Source organism: Diabrotica virgifera, chromosome 10 (genome assembly GCF_917563875.1).
Source record: "Diabrotica virgifera virgifera chromosome 10, PGI_DIABVI_V3a".
In the NCBI taxonomy this organism is placed as follows: Eukaryota; Metazoa; Arthropoda; class Insecta; order Coleoptera; family Chrysomelidae; genus Diabrotica; species Diabrotica virgifera.
The window spans coordinates 89,093,714-89,116,891 of NC_065452.1; the positions used below are offsets into that span (position 1 = coordinate 89,093,714).

General features: G+C 33.4%; 1 protein-coding gene across 2 annotated transcripts in view; it reads right to left on the bottom strand.

Annotated features, from left to right (window-relative positions):
- The window catches only part of LOC114337973 (epidermal growth factor receptor kinase substrate 8), a 165,064-nt gene that overhangs the window by 112,752 nt on the left and 29,134 nt on the right, over positions 1 to 23,178 (bottom strand). For both annotated transcript variants that reach the window (XM_028288557.2, XM_050641255.1), the window contains exon 2: positions 21,336 to 21,612. In XM_028288557.2, the coding sequence (XP_028144358.1) occupies positions 21,336 to 21,593 (258 nt within the window). In that variant the 5' untranslated portion in view covers positions 21,594 to 21,612. The remainder of the gene's footprint in view (positions 1 to 21,335; positions 21,613 to 23,178) is intronic.

The window sequence follows — 23,178 nt, forward strand, 5'->3', positions numbered from 1 at the left end:
ATAAAGAAATAAAAAAATAATTACAATTAACAGGGGGGTTGTTTCGCACTTTAAGGGGTTGGAAAAACGCTGCGAAGGGGTGGACAAACGGATAGTTGTGATTCTGCACCCGAATTAACGTTTAAATACCTATTTAAGAGAATTTGAAGTTAGCCCGAATTAAGAATTAAAAAATAATTAGGTTATACAATTAACGAGGGGGTTGTTTCGCACTTTGAGGGGCTGGACAAATGCTGCGAAGGGGTGGACAAACGGGTAGTTGTGATTGTTCACCCGAATTAACTTTAAAATACACGTTTAAATGGACGTGAAGTTAGCCTGAATTAAGAAATAAAAAAATAATTACAATTAACAGGGGGGTTGTTTCGCACTTTAAGGGGTTGGACAAACGCTGCGAAGGAGTGGACAAACGGGTAGTTGTGATTCTGCACCCGAATTAACGTTTAAATGCCCATTTAAGAGAACGTGAAGTTAGCCCGAATTAAGAAATAAAAAGATAATTACAATTAACAGGGGGTTGTTTCAGAGGGTGGACAAAAAAAATTATGTGGTGGACAAACATGGACAAACGATGGACAAACAATATAGCAAGAGTTTTTTTAAATTTTCAAAAATTTGTGGATTTGTGAAGTTAGCCCGAAAAAAAATTTTTGTTTATAAAAAAGAACTGATGGGTGGACTAACGAAATAAAATGGTGGACAAACGTGGACAATCAATGGACAAACGAATGGCATCAATCGCATTTTTTTCCCGACTTTTTCGGGCTAAGTTCACGGACCTCTAATTTTCAAATTATTATCTACTCCATATTATTGGTTACAGTTGGCTAAAATTTTCGGAAAAAAACAAATGTTTCAAAGTGTATGAAATGACAATTTCTATTTTTAAAGACTTTAATAAACTGTGCAATTCTTGCGATTCGCCGTTTCAAAATAAAAATAAAACTGAGAATAATAAAAAAAAATTAAATTCACAAACATTACACATGTATGTAATTCAGAATTCAGACAAGAACATCCTGGGATTCTGTACTTTGAAACAGAGTTCGATTTGGAATTTAAGAGTGTAGACTTAACCCAAGTGTTGGTAGAAGAAATAATCAATCTGCAGAAGATTCTTGATTTCGTTGAAAAATACCCACCTTAAATCCGAGAAGTACTAAAAAATTCAATGATCTTCTGCTAAAGTGGGTTCCAGCGAGGATTCACGATTTTTTTCAGACTCTAGTGCATAAAGACACAATTCAAATTACTGATAAGTATAGCGGCACAAATGCCCTGCATTTGTTAAGTTTTCAATTATTTTTTGTGTACTTCAAAAAGTTATGTTAATTTTTTTAGTTAATAAAAATACAGTTGCGTTACAACCATTTCTGTTTTTTTTTTTAATTCGACTTAAGTAGTTTTTTAGTACTCGTGTTAATGGTTTTGTTACAAATACGTCAGTATAATATTTTTAGTTCTTTATACCCAAACATTTCCTTAATTTTGTAAAATAGGTATGATATTTTTCGTAATAGAGCTCCGTCTTTGCCATAGGATAGGTACCAAAATTAATATTAAGTCACAGTCAAAAATTTATTTTTCAGAGCGAAAATACGAAAAAGGTCCATTTTTTCCACAAACAGTAATTTTCAAAAAATTTTCTTTTTAGTGGTAAAAAGAACAATGATCATTATTCACATTTATAAGAATTTGCTAAATAAGATTTAATGTATTAAATGGAAAATTTACAAAACACTAAAAATAATTTTTATTTTCGCTCTCCTGTAAAATTTACATTTTGTGATTTAATACACTTTTGTTCTGAGGTACGGAATTTGGTGACACGAATGGTGAAGGTTTATGACTCTATCAGAGATTTATCATTTTTTACTTTGTGCGGAGATGCACGGGACAGCCCATTTAGGGTCCTGACTAAAAAAATAATGAAGAAACTAAAAGTGCGAATTTTGTTATGAAATTTGGTTTGTGGGGTTAGAATAATATTTGGAACAACTTTTTCCAATAACTGTTACCGATATTTCTAACGCGAAGCAAAGTATCGAAAATTACCTTGTTTGTGGATTCGCAGTAGGCCGCGTTTAAAACTTAAATTTCAGTTGAGCATCTTAAAAAATGTGACCGTTTAACCTGTATGACTGTGCAAAACTTCAAATCTGTATTTAATTTGGTGGCCAAAATGTAGTGTAGGACTGTCTTCATGGTAAATGTGACACACTGTATATCGACAGTTGAACACTTATTGGCCTACAGATCCAAGTAGAGTACCCGATCTTTTAGACTTGAGTGTGATTAAAGGCATCTCCCTTGACTACTTTGCAATATAATATTGTTGAGTCTTTTCGTTAGACTACTCTCCCATTCTAGTTGGAATACACCAAAGTCAAAGTCAGAAATAGACTTCCAGTCCTAACTAATAACCGAACAGATTAAAACATTGTTTGAAGTGTACTAACAGCACAAAATATATCAACGAACTTGCCATCTAAAATAAAAATACACATTGAAAACGCAGTATAATATGTTACAAAATAAAAATACACATTGAAAACGCAGTATAATATGTTATTACTAGACCAGGGCGCATCTGTAAAAATATTAGTACCTTTGTACGTTGAGAGGCGACTCAAATTTTTTTGCAGAAATTGCTTTAAAATAACTCAAATAATAATATTTGAATTATCGTCCCTCTCAAAAAGGTCCGGAACACTGTTTAAATAATCAAAATGTCAAAAAATGAAGGGAAAATTCGATTTTTTTCTTCGTTTTTTGATTATAACTTTAAAAGTATTCATTTCCGAGAAAAGTTGGACTGACATAAAAGTTGCGTAATTAAATTTTCTACAATATAAAATTGGTTAAAAATTTAAAAAATAGTCACCCTTGTTGCAAAATAGCAATAATTCCGAAAAAAACATACAAAAACAAGTATTCGCATTTTACATTTTTCAACCATTTATGCTACACTTAGGACCTTCATATTGCACGCAGAAAAACTTTATGATACAGTAAAACAATAGTGTAAATTTCATTAAGATCGGTTTAATAAATTTAGCAAAATAAATTTTGCAATTCAGCTTTCGCAAATAAATTCATTTTTTCAAAATGTTACAGGACTGAAAATAAAGCATATAGCAAGTTGAAATTTTTTTGCATATAGAAGTGTACTGTACCTTTAATTTGCAATTTGCAAAATTAAAATCGATTAACTACCACAGTGTCAGGAATTTTTTATATAAACATTAATTATTGGTGCTACGCGCAGGACAGCGGATAGTTTGCTCTGATTGGGCATTCCAATGACCTTTGATAATGATTGATACATTTTAATTTTTATTACATTTCGATATAAATAGATAAATTTGTTTATTGCACAATAAAAACACATACTCTATCCTTTGAAATAACACTTTTTTTAGCAAAAACTTTCTTTGTTCATATATGTTAACTTACGAGAATAAAAGTTTATTATTTTTAAACATATGCAATTGTTTAAACAATATTCCACAAACTTGTGGAATTAAAATATTAAAATACAACAAAATATAGAGTAAGAAAATAATATATTAGATAAAGATTGGAAGAAATTTTGGTGGAAATCAACTTGTGTGAATCAAACACCGCTGTCCTGCGCGTAGCACCAAAAATTAATGTTTATTTAAAAAATTTCCTGACGTCGTGGTAATTAATCGATTTTAATTTTGCAAATTGAAAATGAAATATACACTATATACAGTACACTTCTATAAGCACAAAAAAAAATTTAACTTGCTATCTGCTTTATTTTCAGTCCTGCAACATTTTAAAAAAGTGAATTTTTTTTGCGAAAGCTGGATTGCAAAATTTATTTTGCAAAATCTATTACACCGATCTTAATGAAATTTACAGTGTTGTTTTACTATATCATAAAGTTTTTCTGGGTAAAATATGAAGGTCCTAAGTTTAGCATAAATGGTTGAAAAACGTAAAATGCGAATACTTGTTTTGGTATGGTTTTTTTCGCAATTATTGCTATTTTTCAACAAGGGTGACTATTTTTTAAATTTTTAACCAATTTTATATTGTTGGAAATTTAATTACGCAACTTTTATGTCAGTACAACTTTTCTCAGAAATGAATAGTTTTAAAGTTATAATAAAAAAACCAATAAAAAAAATCGAATTTTTCCTCCATTTTTTGACATTTTGATTATTTAAACAATGTTCCGGACCATTTTGAGTGGAAGGATAACTCAAATATTATTTTTTGGGTTATTTTCAAGCAATTTCTGCAAACAAATTTGAGTCACCTCTCAAAGTCCATCTCAAAACAGATGCGCCCTGGACTATACTTGATATGATATGATGCTATTCCTGAACAAACAATATAAAAAACGCATACATTTTTTTCTGACTACAAAAAACTTGATTGAAAAAAAAATAATTTGTGAAAGTAGCAAAACACACGCACCTATTGACAAAGTAAACCTGAACAAAATTATTAAATTTTTAAACATAAAAATCCAAACTTATTTAAATTAGACGTCGTTCAAAAATTCTAACTATTCTTTATGGAAGGCGAAAATTAAAAGATCCATAAGACGCCCGCCTGTACAAAATACTGAAGGAAAATGGGTAAGAGCAGATACAGAAAAAGCAGAAACATTCTCAGAACCCTCGCAGATATTTCGACAGAATTTAGTCCATTTACTAGAGTAGTACCTCTAGAACAAGGAGAACCAATTCATTATTTTCTTGACACTTCATATCAAAAGGAACTACCAATCTTTAGGTTCAATACTGCTGAAATGATAATGACCTGAACAATAGTCCAAAATGGACTAGTGTTCAGGTCAGCTGCATGAATATACGAACTTCTGGAAACCTGCGCGATGTATAACGTGTTGCTAAGTTGGTAGCTCATAAGGAAATATTTACTAATATGCTTGCTTTAATGAGAGGTTCTTATGGGGCAGAGAACTAACAAACAAAACAAGCAATGAATAGAAACAACGCAGAGATAGTGATACCATTGATCTGAAGCCCATTGCCTACATGCCATACATTCGGAAATTAGGAATTCCGACTTAATACTTGTCGAAGCCAACCTTGTGTGTGTGTGTATGTGTGTGTAGAGAGAAAAAAAATGGCATTAGACAAAGAGTCTTTTTGCCACAGATTTTTGTTATAAAGATGTTTAAATTTTTATCTTAGAATCAATTATAAACTGGATTAGGATATTATATATAGATTTGTCAGAATAAGATAAAAGATTGCTGATGTTAACTGGAAGGCTAATGTTAAGGTCAATAAAACCCAAATATAAGTTTCGAGTCTGATCCTTATGATTAAGACAATCAAAGAATACATGGTTCAGATCCTCGATGGACTGATTGTTACACGAACAAAAGGGAGTTTCATAGATTCCAATCCTATGTAGGTGCTCTGGAAAAAGGCCATGGTTAAGTTTTAGCCGGGTTATTAACGAGGAATGTACTGTGTTATAATTGCAGTTAAAATGAGGTATACTTTTTGGTAATAATGGGTGAATAGAAAAGTAATGATTTACTGCCAACACTTCTGATAATAGAAAATAGGTCTTTTAAGTTGAAAATGTTTGTGATTTCTGGTATCTCAGATTTATTTTTTTCCATTCCATCCACTATTTCGTTTCCAACTACTCCAACATGTCCTTTAACCCACATTAAAGTCCCTGTTTTTTTTTTGGATTATAGATTATGTAATGTTTTTTTGATATCAAGAATAATGGGGTTTTGGAAATTATCTAATGGATGGCTACAAATAGCTTGTAGTACTGCATGAGAGTCTGAGACTATTACAACGTTCTCGCAATAATTAGAAATACACCAAGTTAGTGCTTTTTGTATGGCAGCAGCCTCGGCTGTAAAAATAGAACAAGAAGCCAACCTTCCCCTATGTCTTGCATCCACAATACACTATTGGCAGAATGATAATTTTATAGATCTTAATCTTCCATCAAAATAAAGGGAAAAGAAATTATGTAGGTCGTAGGAAAATGTCCTAACTGAAGAATTTCCATGAATGGTTTAGCTATGGTCCAAGTGAACTTTTTAGAAGAACAGTTAGACTAGCCATTATCTTAAAACTGGAAGCTGAGCGATGAATCAATTGGCACTCGAATTTTTTAGCATATGATTTAATAATTTATTTTTAGATGTTCACTCACAGTTCCGAGGTGGTACTTATAATAATATATCCAAGATTACAATGATAGTATAGGATCTTAACGCAGGTCGTTATTCTGGTTATCTAAATCCAATCTATTGTCATCAAGAACACCCAGAAAATATATATCAATATTATCATTGTTATCAGCTTTTCAAATATTACCTAGGCAAAAGTAGGTAAATAAAACTGTTTATCTATATAACAGATTGTAAAAATCCGTGGAATTTATCTGGTAAATGTATATGTATTGGCAATATAATATTGAGAATTTTGTTCCCACTTTTAAAAATATAATTATGTACATACTATGAGTGGGAATTTAATTTTTTAAATTCCAATCATTTATGGAAAGTAAATTTAAATCCTGTTGAGTGTTAGGAGCTAAGTTGACCTTCCAATAATGTGCAAGTATATAGGTAATAGTTATATATAGATATTAGACCAACAACTACCAAGACTACTAAGAAGTCTCTGAAGAAATTGGAGCTAATACTGATCTGAAATCATGCCAAATTACGACCTTCCAACTTAAATAACACTAAAGAAATCACCATAGAAAGCAAGAATAAAGCTTCTGCAAACGCCTAGTGTGATGGATAAGAATGCAGCTGGTTATGCCATTATTATCATCATTAGTCTATGCATCGTCAAGCTTCCTCCGTCAAGCACGTACCCCATGTTCCTAATATTTTCTTCTATTTTATCAATAAATCTTTTTCTGGGTCTTTATCTTCTTCTCTGCCCAGTGCGTCTCTCCAGGAGTGTTTTGCTTACTGGATCATTTTTATCTGTCGGCATTACATGTCCTACCCACCATAGACGTCCTATTTTAATGTATTTTACCTAGTTCTTGGTATATTCAGTACAGTTCGAAGTTTTATCGTCTTTTCCATATCATCGTCATTCACCGTTCCGTAAATTCGCCTCTGTACCTGTGTCTCAAAACATCCTAAACTGTCTAAGTTTTTGACTTATGTTAGAACTGGATGTAAAGGTAAAGTATGTAACTAATGTAAAGGTTCACCATTGTATTTATGGATATATTTGAGCATTTGAAATGAGAATTGAGCCAAAACAGAATCCTTTGGCCATACAAATTCATTAACTGCCTCGATGACGTCGTCTTCAATAATGAATGGCTGTAGGATTTGCAGTTGCATATTGATCTTAGCTATATGCCAATGACGTATTTTTGCCTCAAGACATCGGTACCAGCGAAAGGAGTTTTTAACAAATGTCTACGAAGATTTTTTCGTATTTTCGAAGGAGTACAAGAACCTTATATACTTATTTATGTGATCCAAGCATATCACCGGTTTTGGAACTTTGGTATACTGACAGGAAATAATCAAAAAGGAAGTCGTATATATACAGGGTGTTTGGTAAAGAATGGGCCATAGCTTATCCCTAGATTCCTGAGCCTAAAATAGGTCGATTTAAGTTAACTTACCTTAGTACGTCTACCACTGAACTGTTCCGCGCTGCGGTAAACAAAGTCAAGATAGCCATGATGATCGCCAACATCCGGAACGGATAGGCACTTTAAGAAGAAAAAGACCTTAGTACGAAATTTGATAATAACCGCAATAAAGGGCGTCAAAGTTAAAGTTTTATTTTATTTATTCTTGAATATTTCCTAACAGGCATGGGATAATAACACGAAATTTGGTAAGCCGGGGTTTTTTGGGACGAGAAATTTAAATTCGCTACCAAAAATGATATATTACCCATAGGGCGCCACATACGCCTTTCAGCGCTCATTTGATAGGTTCAATTTTTTTGCCCACTCTACATACTTTTTGAATCAAACTTTTATTCTATTAATATTTTTACTTAAAAAAGGTGTACTACATTCACCTCGCTAAACTCAACCGTTTTCGAGATAAACGCATTTTAAATCTGCAAGGCAACATAATTTTTTGCATAATATGATTGTAGTGACACCCGAAAAATCAACTTAAAACCATAATAATTGTGCAAGTTCTCAAATTTATGTTATTGCATCGTAAATTCCATTAGAAGAAATTTGAGATACTTTTTTGGAAATTATTATGGATTTAAGTTTATTTTTTGTGTGTAACTACAATGATATTATGCAAAAAGATATGTTGCATCCCAGATTTAAAATGTGTTTATTTCGAAAACGGTTAAGTTTAGCGAGATGAAGTAGTACATCTTTTTTAAGTAGAAATATTAAGAGAATAAAAATTTTGATACAAAAAGTATGTAGAGTGGGGGATAAAAAAAATTGAACGTATTAAATGAGCGCTGAAAGACGTATGTGGCGCCCTCTGGGTAAAACATCATTTTTGGTGGCGAATTTAGATTTCCCGTCCCAAAAAACCCCGCTTACAAAATTTTGTGTTGTTAAGTCATGACTTTCAGGAAATATTCAAGAATAAATAAAAGAAAAGTTTAACTTTGACACTCTGTATTTTAGTTATTATCAACTTTCGTACTAAGATAAGTAAACTTAAATCGACCTATTTTAAGCTCAGGAATCTAAGGTTAAGCTATGGCCCATTCTTTACCAAACACCCTGTATAATAAGCATAAGACTTATACTCAGGACATAACGGAGCAATCAAATAATACTAGAAAACCTATGCATAAACGTAACCCAATAAGAATATTTCATTTATAATTTTTCTTTTATTTTACTTTCAGAAATTGGTAAAGTACTTAAATGACAAAGAGAAATAAGTGCAAAGTTTGCTGAAGAGGGGTACAAGTGCAAACGTTTTTTCAAAATTTCTAATATGTATTTTGAATGAAAATAAATACTAACTTTAAAAAAGCTTTTACAATTAGATAAATAAAATGTATGAAATTAATTCAAAATAAGTCCAGGAGGTATTAATTCGCTGTAGAATTTACTACGTAAAATTAACTTTGACTTCGTTTTTCTCAACTAAACCATTATCTAACCCTCTCAAATAATAATGAAATTCTGAATCACAACTCCATCAGCTAGATATCTAGAAATTAACATAAAGTTCATCGTAAATGGACCGACCATATAAAGATGAAAGGGAAAGGACTTGATCCAAAATTCAGAAAGTTGTATTAACTCCTGGGAAGATGGTCCAGATCAGATGGTGCAAAATGTAGATTGTATATCAATGGCTTTAGGCGAGTCTTTAAACTGAATTTCAGCATACTCTAACCTAAAATATACATATATGTAAAAATTTATATGTAACGATCTAAATTATGTTCAGAATCAAAAGACGTAAATATAGTTTTTTGTTTTTAGGTTAGAGTACCTACCTATGCCATAGTTCAGAGCCTATTTTACTTCAAATCAGGCCCGAGGCACTACACAATTTTCGGGCCCCTAAATATGATTTAATAATAATAATAACTTTGTTAAATGAATTAATTATTAAATAGAAATAAATTTAAATTATATTTATATATTATATTATATTAAATAAAATTTATATTTAAATATTGTTTAAATACAGTGTGTCACATTTATGATTAAGACAGCTCTATATTTCGGCTATCAAAATAAATACAGATTTGAAGTTTTGCTCAGTCGTACAGGTTCAAGGTTCACATTTTCTAAGACACTCAACTGAAATTTTAATTGCGGCCCACTGCGAATCCACAAACAGGGTAAAATTTTCTATATTTTGCTTCGCGTTAGAGATATCGGAAAAAGTTATTTGAAAAATTACTTGCAAATCTTATTCTAACCTCACATAGCAAATTACACGAGAAAATTCGCACTTTTAGTTTTTTCAGTATTTGTAGTCAGAATCCTAAAATTTATCTCAGCTGTTCCGATGCACCTCGGGCCAGCCAATTTTAAGTTGAAATTTGGTATGTGGGGTTAGCATAATATTTGGAAGAACTTTTTCAAATAACTTTTTTTGATATCTCTAACGTGAAGCAAAATACCAAAAATTTACACTATTTGTGGAGTCGTAGTAGGCTGCGTTTAAAATTTAAATTTCAGATGAGTATCTTAAAAAATGTGAACATTCAACTTATACAGTATGTCCCTGTAAGTTGTATCCATATGGAAAACTTTTTTATTTTTAATTTTACGAAAAAAAGTTATTCTTCATAAAAAGCTCTGCATGGTCCAAGACATAAGATATAACAATCAAATATCAAATTTTTTGAATATTATACGAGGTATGTCAAAAAGTTTTAATTACACTCAAGAGTAAAGTAGCTTTATTTTTCACAATATTGAAAATTGCTATTATGAAAAGTTGTTTGGAATTAAAAACTATATTCTAGTATGCAATTACATCCTTCTAATTGAAAATTTTTTTTTGAAAAATTATGGATAACTAACATTATTTTTAGTTATTTCAATGGCAACTAATCTAGAAAACTCAACGTAGATGGCGCTTGTGTAGTTGGAGGTCACGTCAACTTACGTCAACTATTCAAATCAATCTATTTCTTAGTAAATATTGCATATTTGTTTCGCTGTGTGAATTTAATTTGAGAAAATAGAATGCCTCAATGTTGTGCTGTGCATTTGTGCTCATCGAGAACATCAGGATACAGGTTTCCCAAAGATATTCTGATGAGAAAAAAGTGGATTGTAGCAATAAGAAGGGATAAATATCTGCCGACAATAAATGCACGTATCTACAATAAACATTTTGTTGAAACAGATTACGTATTGCCCCTGCCTGGATTCATTTTTATTTTGGTCTAAGCTATAGAAATAAAATATTAAGACGATGATTAATATAGCTTACCCTTCGATAAGGGCTTCCTTTTTTCCAGTAGCTCTCGAATTCCAGCAAAAAGAATATCGAAAAAAAATTTAAGATCTAAAACTTATTAATGGAAAGGCGCTTCAAGATATTAATCAATTATCTCAAACACTCTTGCTAGGGAATGAGGTAGAAAAATTCATAGAAAAGGAAATGCGAGTAAAAGTAAACGTTAATGAAGTAAGAAAGCTGGGAGACAAAATATATTTGTTAGAGATGGATAGCAAGACAGAAAAGACCAAAGTAAAGCAAAATAAGATGAAACTCAAGCAACTGAGAGAAAGAATATGCATAAATGATGATCTGAAGAAGGACGGATAGGGAAATAATGGCCAAAATAAGAATAATTGCTAAGGAAGAGAAAATCAAAGGAAATAGCAGGATACCAAAGACAGTCAATAAACAATGAATTATGGAAATGGAATAAAGAAAACGAACAGCTGGAAAGAATAGAGGAAGACATTGCAAAAAACTAGAATTGAATGCAGTTTTAGGAGACCCGACAAAGATGACCCAGCAAAGAAAACGGAAACAAGAATCGAAAAATAATAAACTAGATAATGACAATAAAGAAGAACTAGTTAAAACAGCGACGGGGAATATAAAAGGATCATTCCAGGAAGTAAAACCGAAGCATCTAGTAAACGAAGCCAAAAAAGATAAATTTGATCTTGTGGCAACAGGAGACTAAGAAACTGGGACAGGGCAGTTAGGAAATAGATGGCTATATAAACAGTGGAGGCTGTTAAAGGGCTTACTTTTTTCCAGTTCTCGCATTCCTTCTCCTCAATTCGTTTTTCAGCATACAAACAGTCCAAGATCCGTATTTTTCTGCCATAATTTATTATTTATTAAATCGTAAACAAAAACACCATATACAAACTTCACGAATTGTCAAAACGTTGACCCCCAACTATACTTGCGCCGCCAAGCGGGAGCAACGGCGTACATAGCTGCCATTCAGATAACTCTTTTATTATTAATTTTACGAAAAAAAGTCATTCTTAATAAAAAGTTCTGCATGGTCTAAAACCTAACATATAACCATCTTATGTTAAATTTTATCAATTTTATACGAGGTATGTCAAAAAGTATGAATTTCGCTCAAGAGTAAAATACGTTTATTTTTCACAATATGGAAAATTTTTATTATGAAAAGTTATTTAGAATTAAAAACTATGTTTCAGTATGTAATTACATCCCTCTAATTAAAATATTCTGAACTATAAAGGTACTTTACTTTTGATCTAAATTTATCTTTTTTGACATACCTCGTATAAAATTGATAAAATTTGATATAAGATGGTTGTATTTTAGGTTTTAGACCATCCAGAACTTTTTATTAAGAATCATTTTTTTTTCGTAAAATTAATAATAAAAGAGTTATCAGAATTGAAATTACTGAAAATAATGTTATCCATAATTTTTAAATAAAATATTTTTCAAAAAAAATTTTTTAATTAGAAGGATGTAATTGCATATTAGAATATAGTTTTTAATTCCAAACAACTTTTCATAATAGCAATTTTCAATATTGTGAAAAATAAAGCTACTTTACTCTTGAGTGAAATTCAAACTTATTGACATACCTCGTATAACATTCATAAAATTTAGTATCTGATGGTTGAATCTCGGGTTTTGGACCATGCAGAACTTTTTATAAAGAATAAGTTTTTTTCGTAAAATTAATAATAAAAAAGTTTTCCATATTTATGGATACAACTTACAGGGACATACTGTATACTGTATAATTGTGCAAGACTTTAAATCTGGATTTGTTTTGATAGCCAAAATATCGAGCTGTCTTCATCTTAAATGCGACACACTGTATATATTTCATTTCCGTTTGTAAATAATTTGGTTGTAAAAACAAAAGGATAGACCGTTCTGGGACAAAAATTTAATGGTTGTTATTATTCGTTGAAGAACGTTTCTCTAATGTTCCTTTTCTTCTAAATCACTTTTTTCCATTAATGTTACAATTTTTCCTGCTGTACTACTTCTCTTGACTAACGTACCAATTAGTGAAATATGTTCAGGAGATCGGTCATGTTGAATAACTGTCCTATTGATATTTTTCCAGTCATTATACCCATGGAAAGTTATAAGAACAATCATTTTCGTGGAAATCAGTTTATAAACGTGACAATAAACACGGCTACATTTAAGAATGTACACTAACTACTCGTGAAGAACGTTTTTCCTATTAGCTTTTATTTTATAAAATATCGCACTTTGCAAATGTGTGGCTTTATTATTATCCAGTTGTGTAACACATTCACTAATTTTATCAATATATTGATTCAGTCGATTATTTAAAAAATATTGTTGAAATTCCAGATTTAAAATGTTTTGGCCAATGCTCTATATCGCTAGGAAAAGAGCTATTGACAATGTCGTTTTCTATAGGAGATGACGGAGATGTACTTGTGACAGGTGACGTCAACAGTCTTGAAAATCAACAGTGGAGTCATTTCCTGTTCATAAAATGTAACATTTATCATTTCCTGTTCGTAAAATGAAAGAATTTTGAAAATTTATTTTATTAAGTATTGCAATAAAAATTTTTTGGTGATCTTTTCGGGTCCCATTAAAATGCGGACCCGTGGCAGGTGCCTCACGGGCCTAGTGGTAAAATAGGCCCTGCCGAAGTTTAGTTTAAAGTCTCTCCTGTAAAATTTTCTGTCAAATGAAATACGGGGTTTTCACACTAAGCCATCGATATAACGATCTCATTGTCGATGTCGTTTAATCTCGTAGACTTTTACACACTGCGACCTGAAAGATCTGTTTGTGCTTGCTGTTACGCCTGCTTTTCTGAGTCGGTCCCTTGGTTCAGCAGATACTCAAACCATTTTCTTGCTTCCTTCTTCCTGCTAGCTGAAACTTTTTGGGTCATTGTAGAGCTTCATCACGGTCTTTATTACTATTTTACATTAGTTTTCTTCATTTTCGGAAGTATAGTCCTGTAATTCACTCCTAGGTTCCAGGTGACTGGCTGCTATTTTTGTTCAATCTTATCCTGTTTACAGTCACCTGTTAACATTGTCTTTTTGACGTCAACGATAATAATTTTTTTCTAATCTAAAAAGATGTGAGGGAACGTGAGTTGAAAAATAAAAAAGCATGAAACTATAGGAGAGGAGAAATTACACTAACAATCTTACATATATATAATTTTAGTAATTAAAGACGATTTTTTTGACTTTGAGTTGTCTGAGCTTATTACATATTAAACTTATGACTTAAATATGGTCATTTAAAAAATGGTTGTATGTAAAAATGTACGTGTTTTAATGAACATACATACATAATATGCAAACAGGTATGGGTTGATAGACTATATACCATATTTAAGGCATCGGCAAGGACAGAATGATTTAGTCTATAGAAGTTTGCGATCTGATGACTAACCCACACTTGATAGAATCTTATCGCATATGTCTTACTAATTTATGGCGGCAGTACCTAATTAAAATTCTATAGGTTTTTTACTTATAAATTGGCGTTTGCTGCTTTCTAACATCCGTTGCAGTACATACATACATAATAAACAAACTATCAAATTAGTAGTTCGATTAAAGAGTTATAACAAATAAATAAAGATATATTATGTATTCGAAGATGAAGTATTATACAATTGAGGGAACAGCTTATCTTGACATGTCACAAGAACATGGTTGTGGGTCCGAATAGTCCGATTGAACTTTCGCGAATGCGATTGCGTGTCAGATTAAATGAAACTGAAGATTCCGAAACTCACAAAAGTGTATCTTTACAACAAATGATTAGCTTACAAATGGATACAAATGGCACTGAAGAAGATGGCATGTCTCTACTTACTTTTTAAAACAGTTAACTTTATTTGTGCCGTTACAACCCTTCGTGGATTGTAGTAGACTCAACAGCATGCCTACATTCCTCTCTGTCTTGAGCAATTTCCATCCAATTCTTCACGCCCATAGCTTTCAGGTTCCCTGCTATATTATCTGGCCACCGGAGTCGAGGGCGTCCACGTGGTCTTCTTCTAGTTGGACTTCTTCCCATACCAGCCTTACTATCCTCTCGTTAGAATGTCTTCTAAGGTGTCCTGTCCATTGGAGTCTTGTTTGTTCTTATCCTATATTGTCCTGCTGTCCTGCTGCTTCATTAAGCACACGTCTTTCCCAAAACACGTAGTCTCTCTCCTTTGTTATCGTCCATGTTTCGCTACCATACATCATTATGCGTCACATGATTGTTTTATACAGGGTGCGCCAAGAAAAAGAGTCCACCTCGATATTTGGTAGTAATTATTAGATTTTAAGGAAATGACGAAACAGGTCGGTTTTTGTTCTAAGGGGGACACATTGTTACGATACATACATCTGTCATTTGTCAGCCTCCTCCCTTCCACTTACCCAACCCCTTACCCCTTCCCCAACTTATTTTTAAATAAGGAATATACCATGTGCGGCACATCATTAGCAAGGCATTGAGATGGAGTATTCAGACATAACGACCGTCCAAGATTTTTTTTGGATATTTTCACTGTCTTTGCAAAAAAACGTTTGAAGTACAACACCTCTTAAAAATGAAACGTAACGTTTGCTAATATGTCATTTTTTCTGTCACATCGAAAGTAAATGTGACGTGACGTGACGTGAAAAGTTACATATTAGCAAACCATAGACGTTACGCTATTGTTTTAATCGATGTTGTAATTCAAATATGTTGACAGTTTTTTTTTGCAAAGACGGTGCAAATATCGAAAACAAAAGCGTGAACGAACATTATGTCTGAATACTCCATCTCAATGCCTTTCTAATGATGTGGTGCACATGGTATACAGACATATTCCCTCATTGGCGTAACCAGGGGGGTTTTGGGGGTTATAACCTCCCCCCATCGGGATGTACTTTGAGCTCTATGCGCTTAACACCATACCCCTTAGAGACCTTCCAGTAGTTGTAACCCCCCCCTTTCCAGTAGTTGTAACCCCCCTAGGATCATCCTGGTTACGCCTATGTATTCCCTATTTAAAAAATAAGGGGTTGGGGAAGTGGAAGGGAGGGGGTTGACAAATAACAAATGTATGTACCGTAAAAATGTGTCCCCCTTAGAACAAAAACCGACCTGTTTCGTCATTTCCTTAAAATCTAATAACTACTGCCAAATATCGAGGTGGACTGTTTTCTTTGGCCCACCCTGTATAATTGTATCTTTGTATGCCTTGTTAGTTGTTTTGATGTTATAAGGCTTTGGAGGACATAAAGACACCTGTTGCTGGCTTGTATCCTCTTCCTTATTTCTGATGCGTCAGTTATTGTTGTTCCAGGATACTTAAATTCTTTGCTGCGCTCAAAGTTAAAATCATCGACGGTAATGTTTTGTCCGATTCTATCTATACATATATTTAGTTTTACTTTCATTGATTACGAGCCCCATCTTCTCTGCTTCCTTTTCGTACCTGACGAAAGTCTCCTTCATCCTTTTTAAAACCCTATCTATTTTTTAATCTACAAAACTGTCGTCTGTCGTAAAATTCTCAGTAGAAAAACGCGGGGCAAATGACGTCGACTCTCTAACATGGTGGAAAATTATTTTTATAACATTTGTCTAAGCAAACCACAATATGGTTTTTGTTTGATTATTGTTGTGTTTCGTTCAAGATGATTATCTAACATTAAAAACTTTTAAAGACTGATAAAAGTTTCCGAGAATAATTTGTTTTCGTTTTATGTATGTTGCAACATTTATTTTTTTGTGTTCTAAGTTTTAATGAGAAATTAATTGATATTTATTATAAATAAATCTGAATCTTAAGCTGTACTACATGAGTATCCTGGCCCCAGCTAGCGAAATTATTCCGATTCGATTTTTTTGCACAAACTTACTGAAAAAGAGGTCCTTATAACATATCCACATGGTGCCGGGCGGTGCCGTGGTCGAAAAATTGTTTAAACAATTTTTTTTTAATTCACAAAAATATTTTTTCATTTCGAACAATTTTTTTCAGATAATTTGGGTCATTCTGAGCAAAAAAGGTTTCTAGCCATTTTTGTTTCTAAAATTGATTGTTGTCGAGTTATATGCGATTAAAAATTTGAAAAATGCGAAAACGGCCATTTTCAAGGCTTAATAACTCGATTAAAATTATTATTATGAAGTTAAAAAGTGGCCAAATCAAGTTTCAAGCCCCTCCATCAAGGTCCTGAAGAGATTTTTGTCATTATTTTATTACAAAGCTGTTATTTTTAATTATTAACAATTTGCGCTATAGTCCAGGATATATCGTCGCCCCCGTATCCACAGGGAGCCGGGCGGTGCCGTGGTCGAAAAATTGTTTAAACAATTTTTTTTAAATAAATTCACAAAAATAATTTTTTCACTTCGGACAATTGTTTTTAGATAACTTGTTACATTCTGAGCAAAAAAGGTCTCTTGTGATTTTTCTCTAAAATTGATTGTGGTCAAGTTATACGCGATTTAAAATTTGACAAATGCGAAAATGACCATATAACTCGACAGCAATCATTTTAGAGAAAAATCACAAGAGACCTTTTTTGCTCAAAATAACCCAAATTATCTGAAAAAATTCGTTCGCAATGAAAAAATTATTTTTGTGAATTTGTAAAAAAAATTGTTTTAACAATTTTTCGGCCACGGCACCGCCCGGCACCCTGTGGATGTGTTATAAGGCCCTCTTTTTGAGTAAGTTTGTGCAAAAAAATCGAATTGAAATAGATTTGATAACGGGAGCGACGATACAGTTGGACTGTAGCGCTAATTGTTGATAATTAAAAATAACAGCTTTGTAATCAAATAATGACAAAAATCTCTTCAGGACCTTGAAGAAGGGATTTGAAGCTTGATTGGGTCACTTTTTGAATTTCATAATCGTAATTTTTAATCGAGTTATTAAGCCTTGAAAATGGTCATTTTGGCATTTTTCAAATTTTTAATCGCATATAACTCGACAACAATCAATTTTAGAGAAAAATGAAAAGAGACCTTTTTTGTTGAGAATGACCGGAATTATCTAAAAAAATATTGTTCGAAATGAAAAAAAAAATTTTGTGAATTTGTTTAAAAAAAATTGTTTAAACAATTTTTCGCCGCGGTACCTCCTGGCACCTCTTTTTGAGTAAGTTTGTGCAAAAAAATCGAATCGGAATAATTTCGCTAGCGGGGGCGACGATGCAGCCCGGTCTGTAAAATAAAGTGAAGGCTGATAATATGTGATTGAAAATGGTTGTTACTTTTTCTAAATAAAAAAATAAGAAGTGAATGGATTCTTATTTTATTAACCCAATATTATTTTAAGACTGGTTTTTCTGATATTCATATTCGCAATTTATTCGCATAAATTTTGCAAATGCGAATGCAAATATGAAAAAATGTGCGAATATTCGTTACATCACTAGGATACATTATTCTTGAATATTTTCTACCCATCTTAGCATTGGTATTCATTTTCTTTATTGGGCCCTTCCTGCCATATAGAGCCTGAGACCATAGTATTTGCGGACAATCTAAAAGACCTTCAGGTGCAAATCTTTATGAAAAAAATCATCATGAAAAAAGAGTCAATAATATGAACTCAACATAAACGTAAAGAAGACAATACTTATGATCATTAGCATAGCAAGATAACAGAAGGAAGAAGGTCAGTTTACGTCAATCAAACCCATGTAGAAAAAGTGACGCACTACAATTACCTCGGAACGATAATAAATGAAGAATGGAGCAACAAGCAAAATATACGAGCACGCATCGGAAAAGCTAGATCCACCTTCAACCGGATGGAGGCCTTCTTCAGACCCAGAACCTCTCTCTTGGTATAAAATTAAGAATGCTGCAATGCTACGTCTTCTTTCTAATTACCTCGGCACCATAATAAATGAAGAATGGAGCAACAAGCAAAATATAAGAGCACGCATCGGAAAAGCTAGATTCACCTTCAACCGGATGGAGGCTTTCTTCAGACCCAGAACCTGTTTCTTGGTATAAAATTAAGGATGCTAGCGTCTTCTCTGTCCTTTATATATATATATATATATATATATATATATATATATATATATATATATATATATATATATATATATATCGGTTTTAAAACGTTCTCCTACGTCTTCCGATGCCTAGTCGCATTCACTTCGGTCCATCCAAAGGTCTTCATCCAATTCTCTTTCTCTCATTTCTCGATTTATGCCTTCTCTCCAACTAAGGCGGGGTCTTCCTCTTTTTCGTCTACCATGAGGAGTCCACGTTAGGATTTGTTTCGGAAGTCGTTCTTCGGACATTCTTTGTACGTGTCCATACCATCTAAGCTGTTTGGTACTAATGTCATCTACTATTGTGTGTTTCACATTCATTATTTCCCTAATTCTGTTGTTGGTTACCCTTTCTAATCTTGATTTTCCTGCTGAGCGCCTCCAGAAATCCATTTCTGTTGCTTCAAGTTTTCTCTTGTATCTTTCTTTTATTTGCCATACTTCACTGCCTTAAGTGATTATACTCTTAACAATTGTATTGTATATTCTATGTTTGTTGTTGTTTGATATTGACTGGTCTCACAGGATGCTATTGAGAAGGGTAATTGCTTTTCTTCCCTGGTTGTTTCTTTCTTCTATCGTCCGGTCTACGTTTCCTTCTTGTGTGATGGTCATACCCAGGTATTTATATGCGTCGCAATGTTTAATAATTTCGCCATTCCCCAGTGTAAGGTCCTGCTGTGTCCCACCGATACACATATTTTCGGTCTTCTTTATGTTTATTTCCAAACCACCTGTTTTGTACTCCTCTATTAATTTCCTGGTCATATATTCTATATCATCGTAGTCTTGCGCTAGTACAAGTTGGTCGTCTGCAAATGACAAAGTGTATATTGTATTGTTGTTGATCGGTAATCCCATGTTTTTGCATTTGCGTTTCCAAAGTTTTAGAGTTTGCTCGAGGTAGATCTTAAATAATGTCGGTGAAAGGCAGCACCCTTGTTTTAGGCCTTTGCTAATTTGGAATCCTCTCGATAGCCTGCTTCCAACTTTCACCCTTGCTGCAGTTTTGGTATACAATTGTTTCGTCGCTGTTATTAAATTTACGCTTATATTGGTTTTCTCTAATGCTTCCCATAGTTTGTTTTGTGGGATGCTATCATACGCTTTTCTTAAGTCCACATATAACAGATGCACCTCCTGGTTGACGGCCAGTTTCTTCTCAATAATCTGTGTAATACAAAACAGATGGTCAACCGTTGATCTCCCTGCCCTGAATCCTGCCTGTTCTTCAGCTTTTATATCTTTATATTCGTTTTCGATTTTATTTTTAATCAGTTTTCCGTATATTCGGCTGATCGAGTTCGTTACAGCGATACCTCTGTAGTTGTCACATTGATCCCGTCTGCCTTTTTTATGTATGGTGGATATCCATGATGTCTTCCATTCTTCTGGGATTTCCGCTCCGTTGATGCATCTTTGAAAGAGTTTAGCCAGGTTTTCATATAATTTTGTTGTGCCATATTTTATTAGTTCAGCTGGTATGTTCCCTGGTCCTGGTGCTTTGTTATTCTCTGTCCTTTTTAATGATGTTAAATCGTGAACCTTGAACGAAGATATTTGCAGAAAATTTGAAGATTTTGAGATATGGCTATATTAAAGAATACTGAAAATGTCGTGGAGTGACCGAGTTACAAATGAAGAGGTCTTCAGAAGAATTAAGAAGAACCGGAGGTACTGACCACCATCAAAACTTTAAAGTTACAATTCTTCGGATATGTGAAATAAATCCAGATATGCCCTCCTAAATGCTATCCTGTACGGAAAAATATTTGGAATGGGGACTATGGAACTGTTGGTTGTAGAAGGAAAATTAGAAGGCCGAAAACCAAGAGGAAGATTTCCAACACAATGGTCAAACTAAATGAAGACTCTGGTGGGAAAATCCCTACATAATCCGTCCACCTGACACAGGATCGAAGCCACAATATTTAGTCCCGACGCCATGGCAATGGCTCAACGAATGAGGAGGAGGACTCTCTCTGGTATGTGTTCCCTAAAATCTTATATTTTTATTGCTCTTGATTTATCTTAAGCTTAAGCGTCGTTTAAACACAACGATAAGTCACAGCAACTAGTTGTGATGACAAGTTGAAACGCTGTTTAGACGCTGCGATTCAATGCGATACCACCTTCAACCCAACTCCAACTTTGATAAGTTGTGCGATGCACCGTTTACACACAATGATAAGTTGCAACAACTCGATTGACCTTGATAAGTTGTTTGATTTGTCGCTGTGTTTAAACGACCCTTTAGACTACTGCTGTGCAGAGGTAAAATAGTAGAAACTAGTAAAGTAAGAAATAAAATAGCAAAGCTAAAATCAAAGCACTAAAAAGTAATATCCAACTAAACTTACCCCTGTTTCATAATCCATAATCAGCACCCAGTTATTGTCTAAACACAGCTGCATCTTCTGCGACCATATTCCATTACTTTTCTCCAACTGCAGCAGCCTCCTCATTCCATCGGCTGGGTAAATGATACCTGTTTCTTTGTTTACCGTAAAAGTAGCTAAATGTTCGATAACGTGAACTGGTTTGCCTACGCCTTCGGTCATTCTGTCTTCGCGATCGAGCTCCCTATCGTCTCCCGAATAACCGTTTCGATATGCCATGATTACTGGATCTTCAGTCCTGCAACACAGTAATGGAACTTTACTAAATACACATCCGAGTAATTTTTTCAAAATGTATTATCTGAATTAATCTTATCTCTAAAAAGATATGTTAAGGATTAATTTATAGCAAAGAAAAACGAGGGAATGCATTACTCATTTAACCATATGCATATCAATATCCATATGACTATTTATGTATTTTTGGAAGTTCTACAAATTTCTAGTACAAAGTGTACCTTATACAATAAGAATTACTAATAACTATTAATGCTCATTAGCCTGGTGATCCACACTCTCGGATTCTCAGAAGAACACTTCACAGCAAGATAAAATGGCGAATAAAACCTTGAAGAGACAACGTTTGGTATAATAAATGCAATCAGGACTACAGAAGCACAGTTTTTGCTGAAAGTCTTAAAAAATCTAATCAGAGAAAACATTTGTATGCCCTTTTTAGATTGCAATGTCTTATCTGGCAGATGAAGTGAGGTGAAATCGATATAGAAAACTACAGCTACTGATCCTTAAAGGCAAAATAGAACGCCATAAAAGGTTAAAAAAACATTCGTGAATGGACTCAGATATCAAATGCTGGACAATTCCATATTGCAGAAGATCGGGAAGACTTCGCAATTCTGATATGGCACGTGAAATAGAAGGTAGGAATTTACGATATGAAGATAAATTATATACTACTACTATCGATTTACAGCGTTCTCCGACTTCCGACTCCTAACTGCCATTCTTCTCTGTTTAACCATAGACCTGGAGGGACTTCTCTTTCCTCTAGTTCTTTTTCAATTCCCCCCTCCAGCTTCTTCTCGGCTTTCCTCTTTTTCTTCTCCCTTGTGGTGTCCATGCCAAAATCTGCTTAGGGATCCTGTCATATGGCATTCTCTTTACATGGCCGTACCATACTAGTTGTTTTATTTTTATGTTCAATTATTGCATGCGTGACTCCCATTTCTCGTATTCTCTCATTTGGTATCCGATCTATTCTTGATTTGCCTGCTGCTCGTCTCCAGAAGTCTCTTTCTGTTACTAATAACATTTTCTCCGTTCTTTGTCTCAGTGGCCAAACTTCACTGCCATATGTGATTATACTTTTAAGTATGCTATTTTATATGAGCTGTTTGTTTGCTTTAGATATTGTCTGGTCCCACAGAATGCCGTTCATCATGGATATGGCTTTTCTACCCTGTATGTTTCTATCTTTTATAGCAGCATCGAGTGTTCCATCTTGAGTTATCTTCATGCCCAGGAACTTGTATTCAGCGCAGTGTTTAATTTCTACCCCATCGTCTAATGTAATGGACTGCTTTGTTCTTCCAATACACATGGCTTCAGTTTTCTTAATATTGACGTCGAGACTCCATTTGTTATGTTCTTCTATTAGCTTCCGCGTCATGTAACTCAAGTCGTCATGATCCTGAGCAATCAGAATTTGGTCATCAGCGAAACATAAAGTGTATAGTGTTGTGTCGTTATTGAGAGGGATTCCCATGCAATTACATTTTCTTTTCCACAGCGTGAGTGCTTTTTCCAGATAAATTTTAAAAAGGGTAAGCGAAATACAACAACC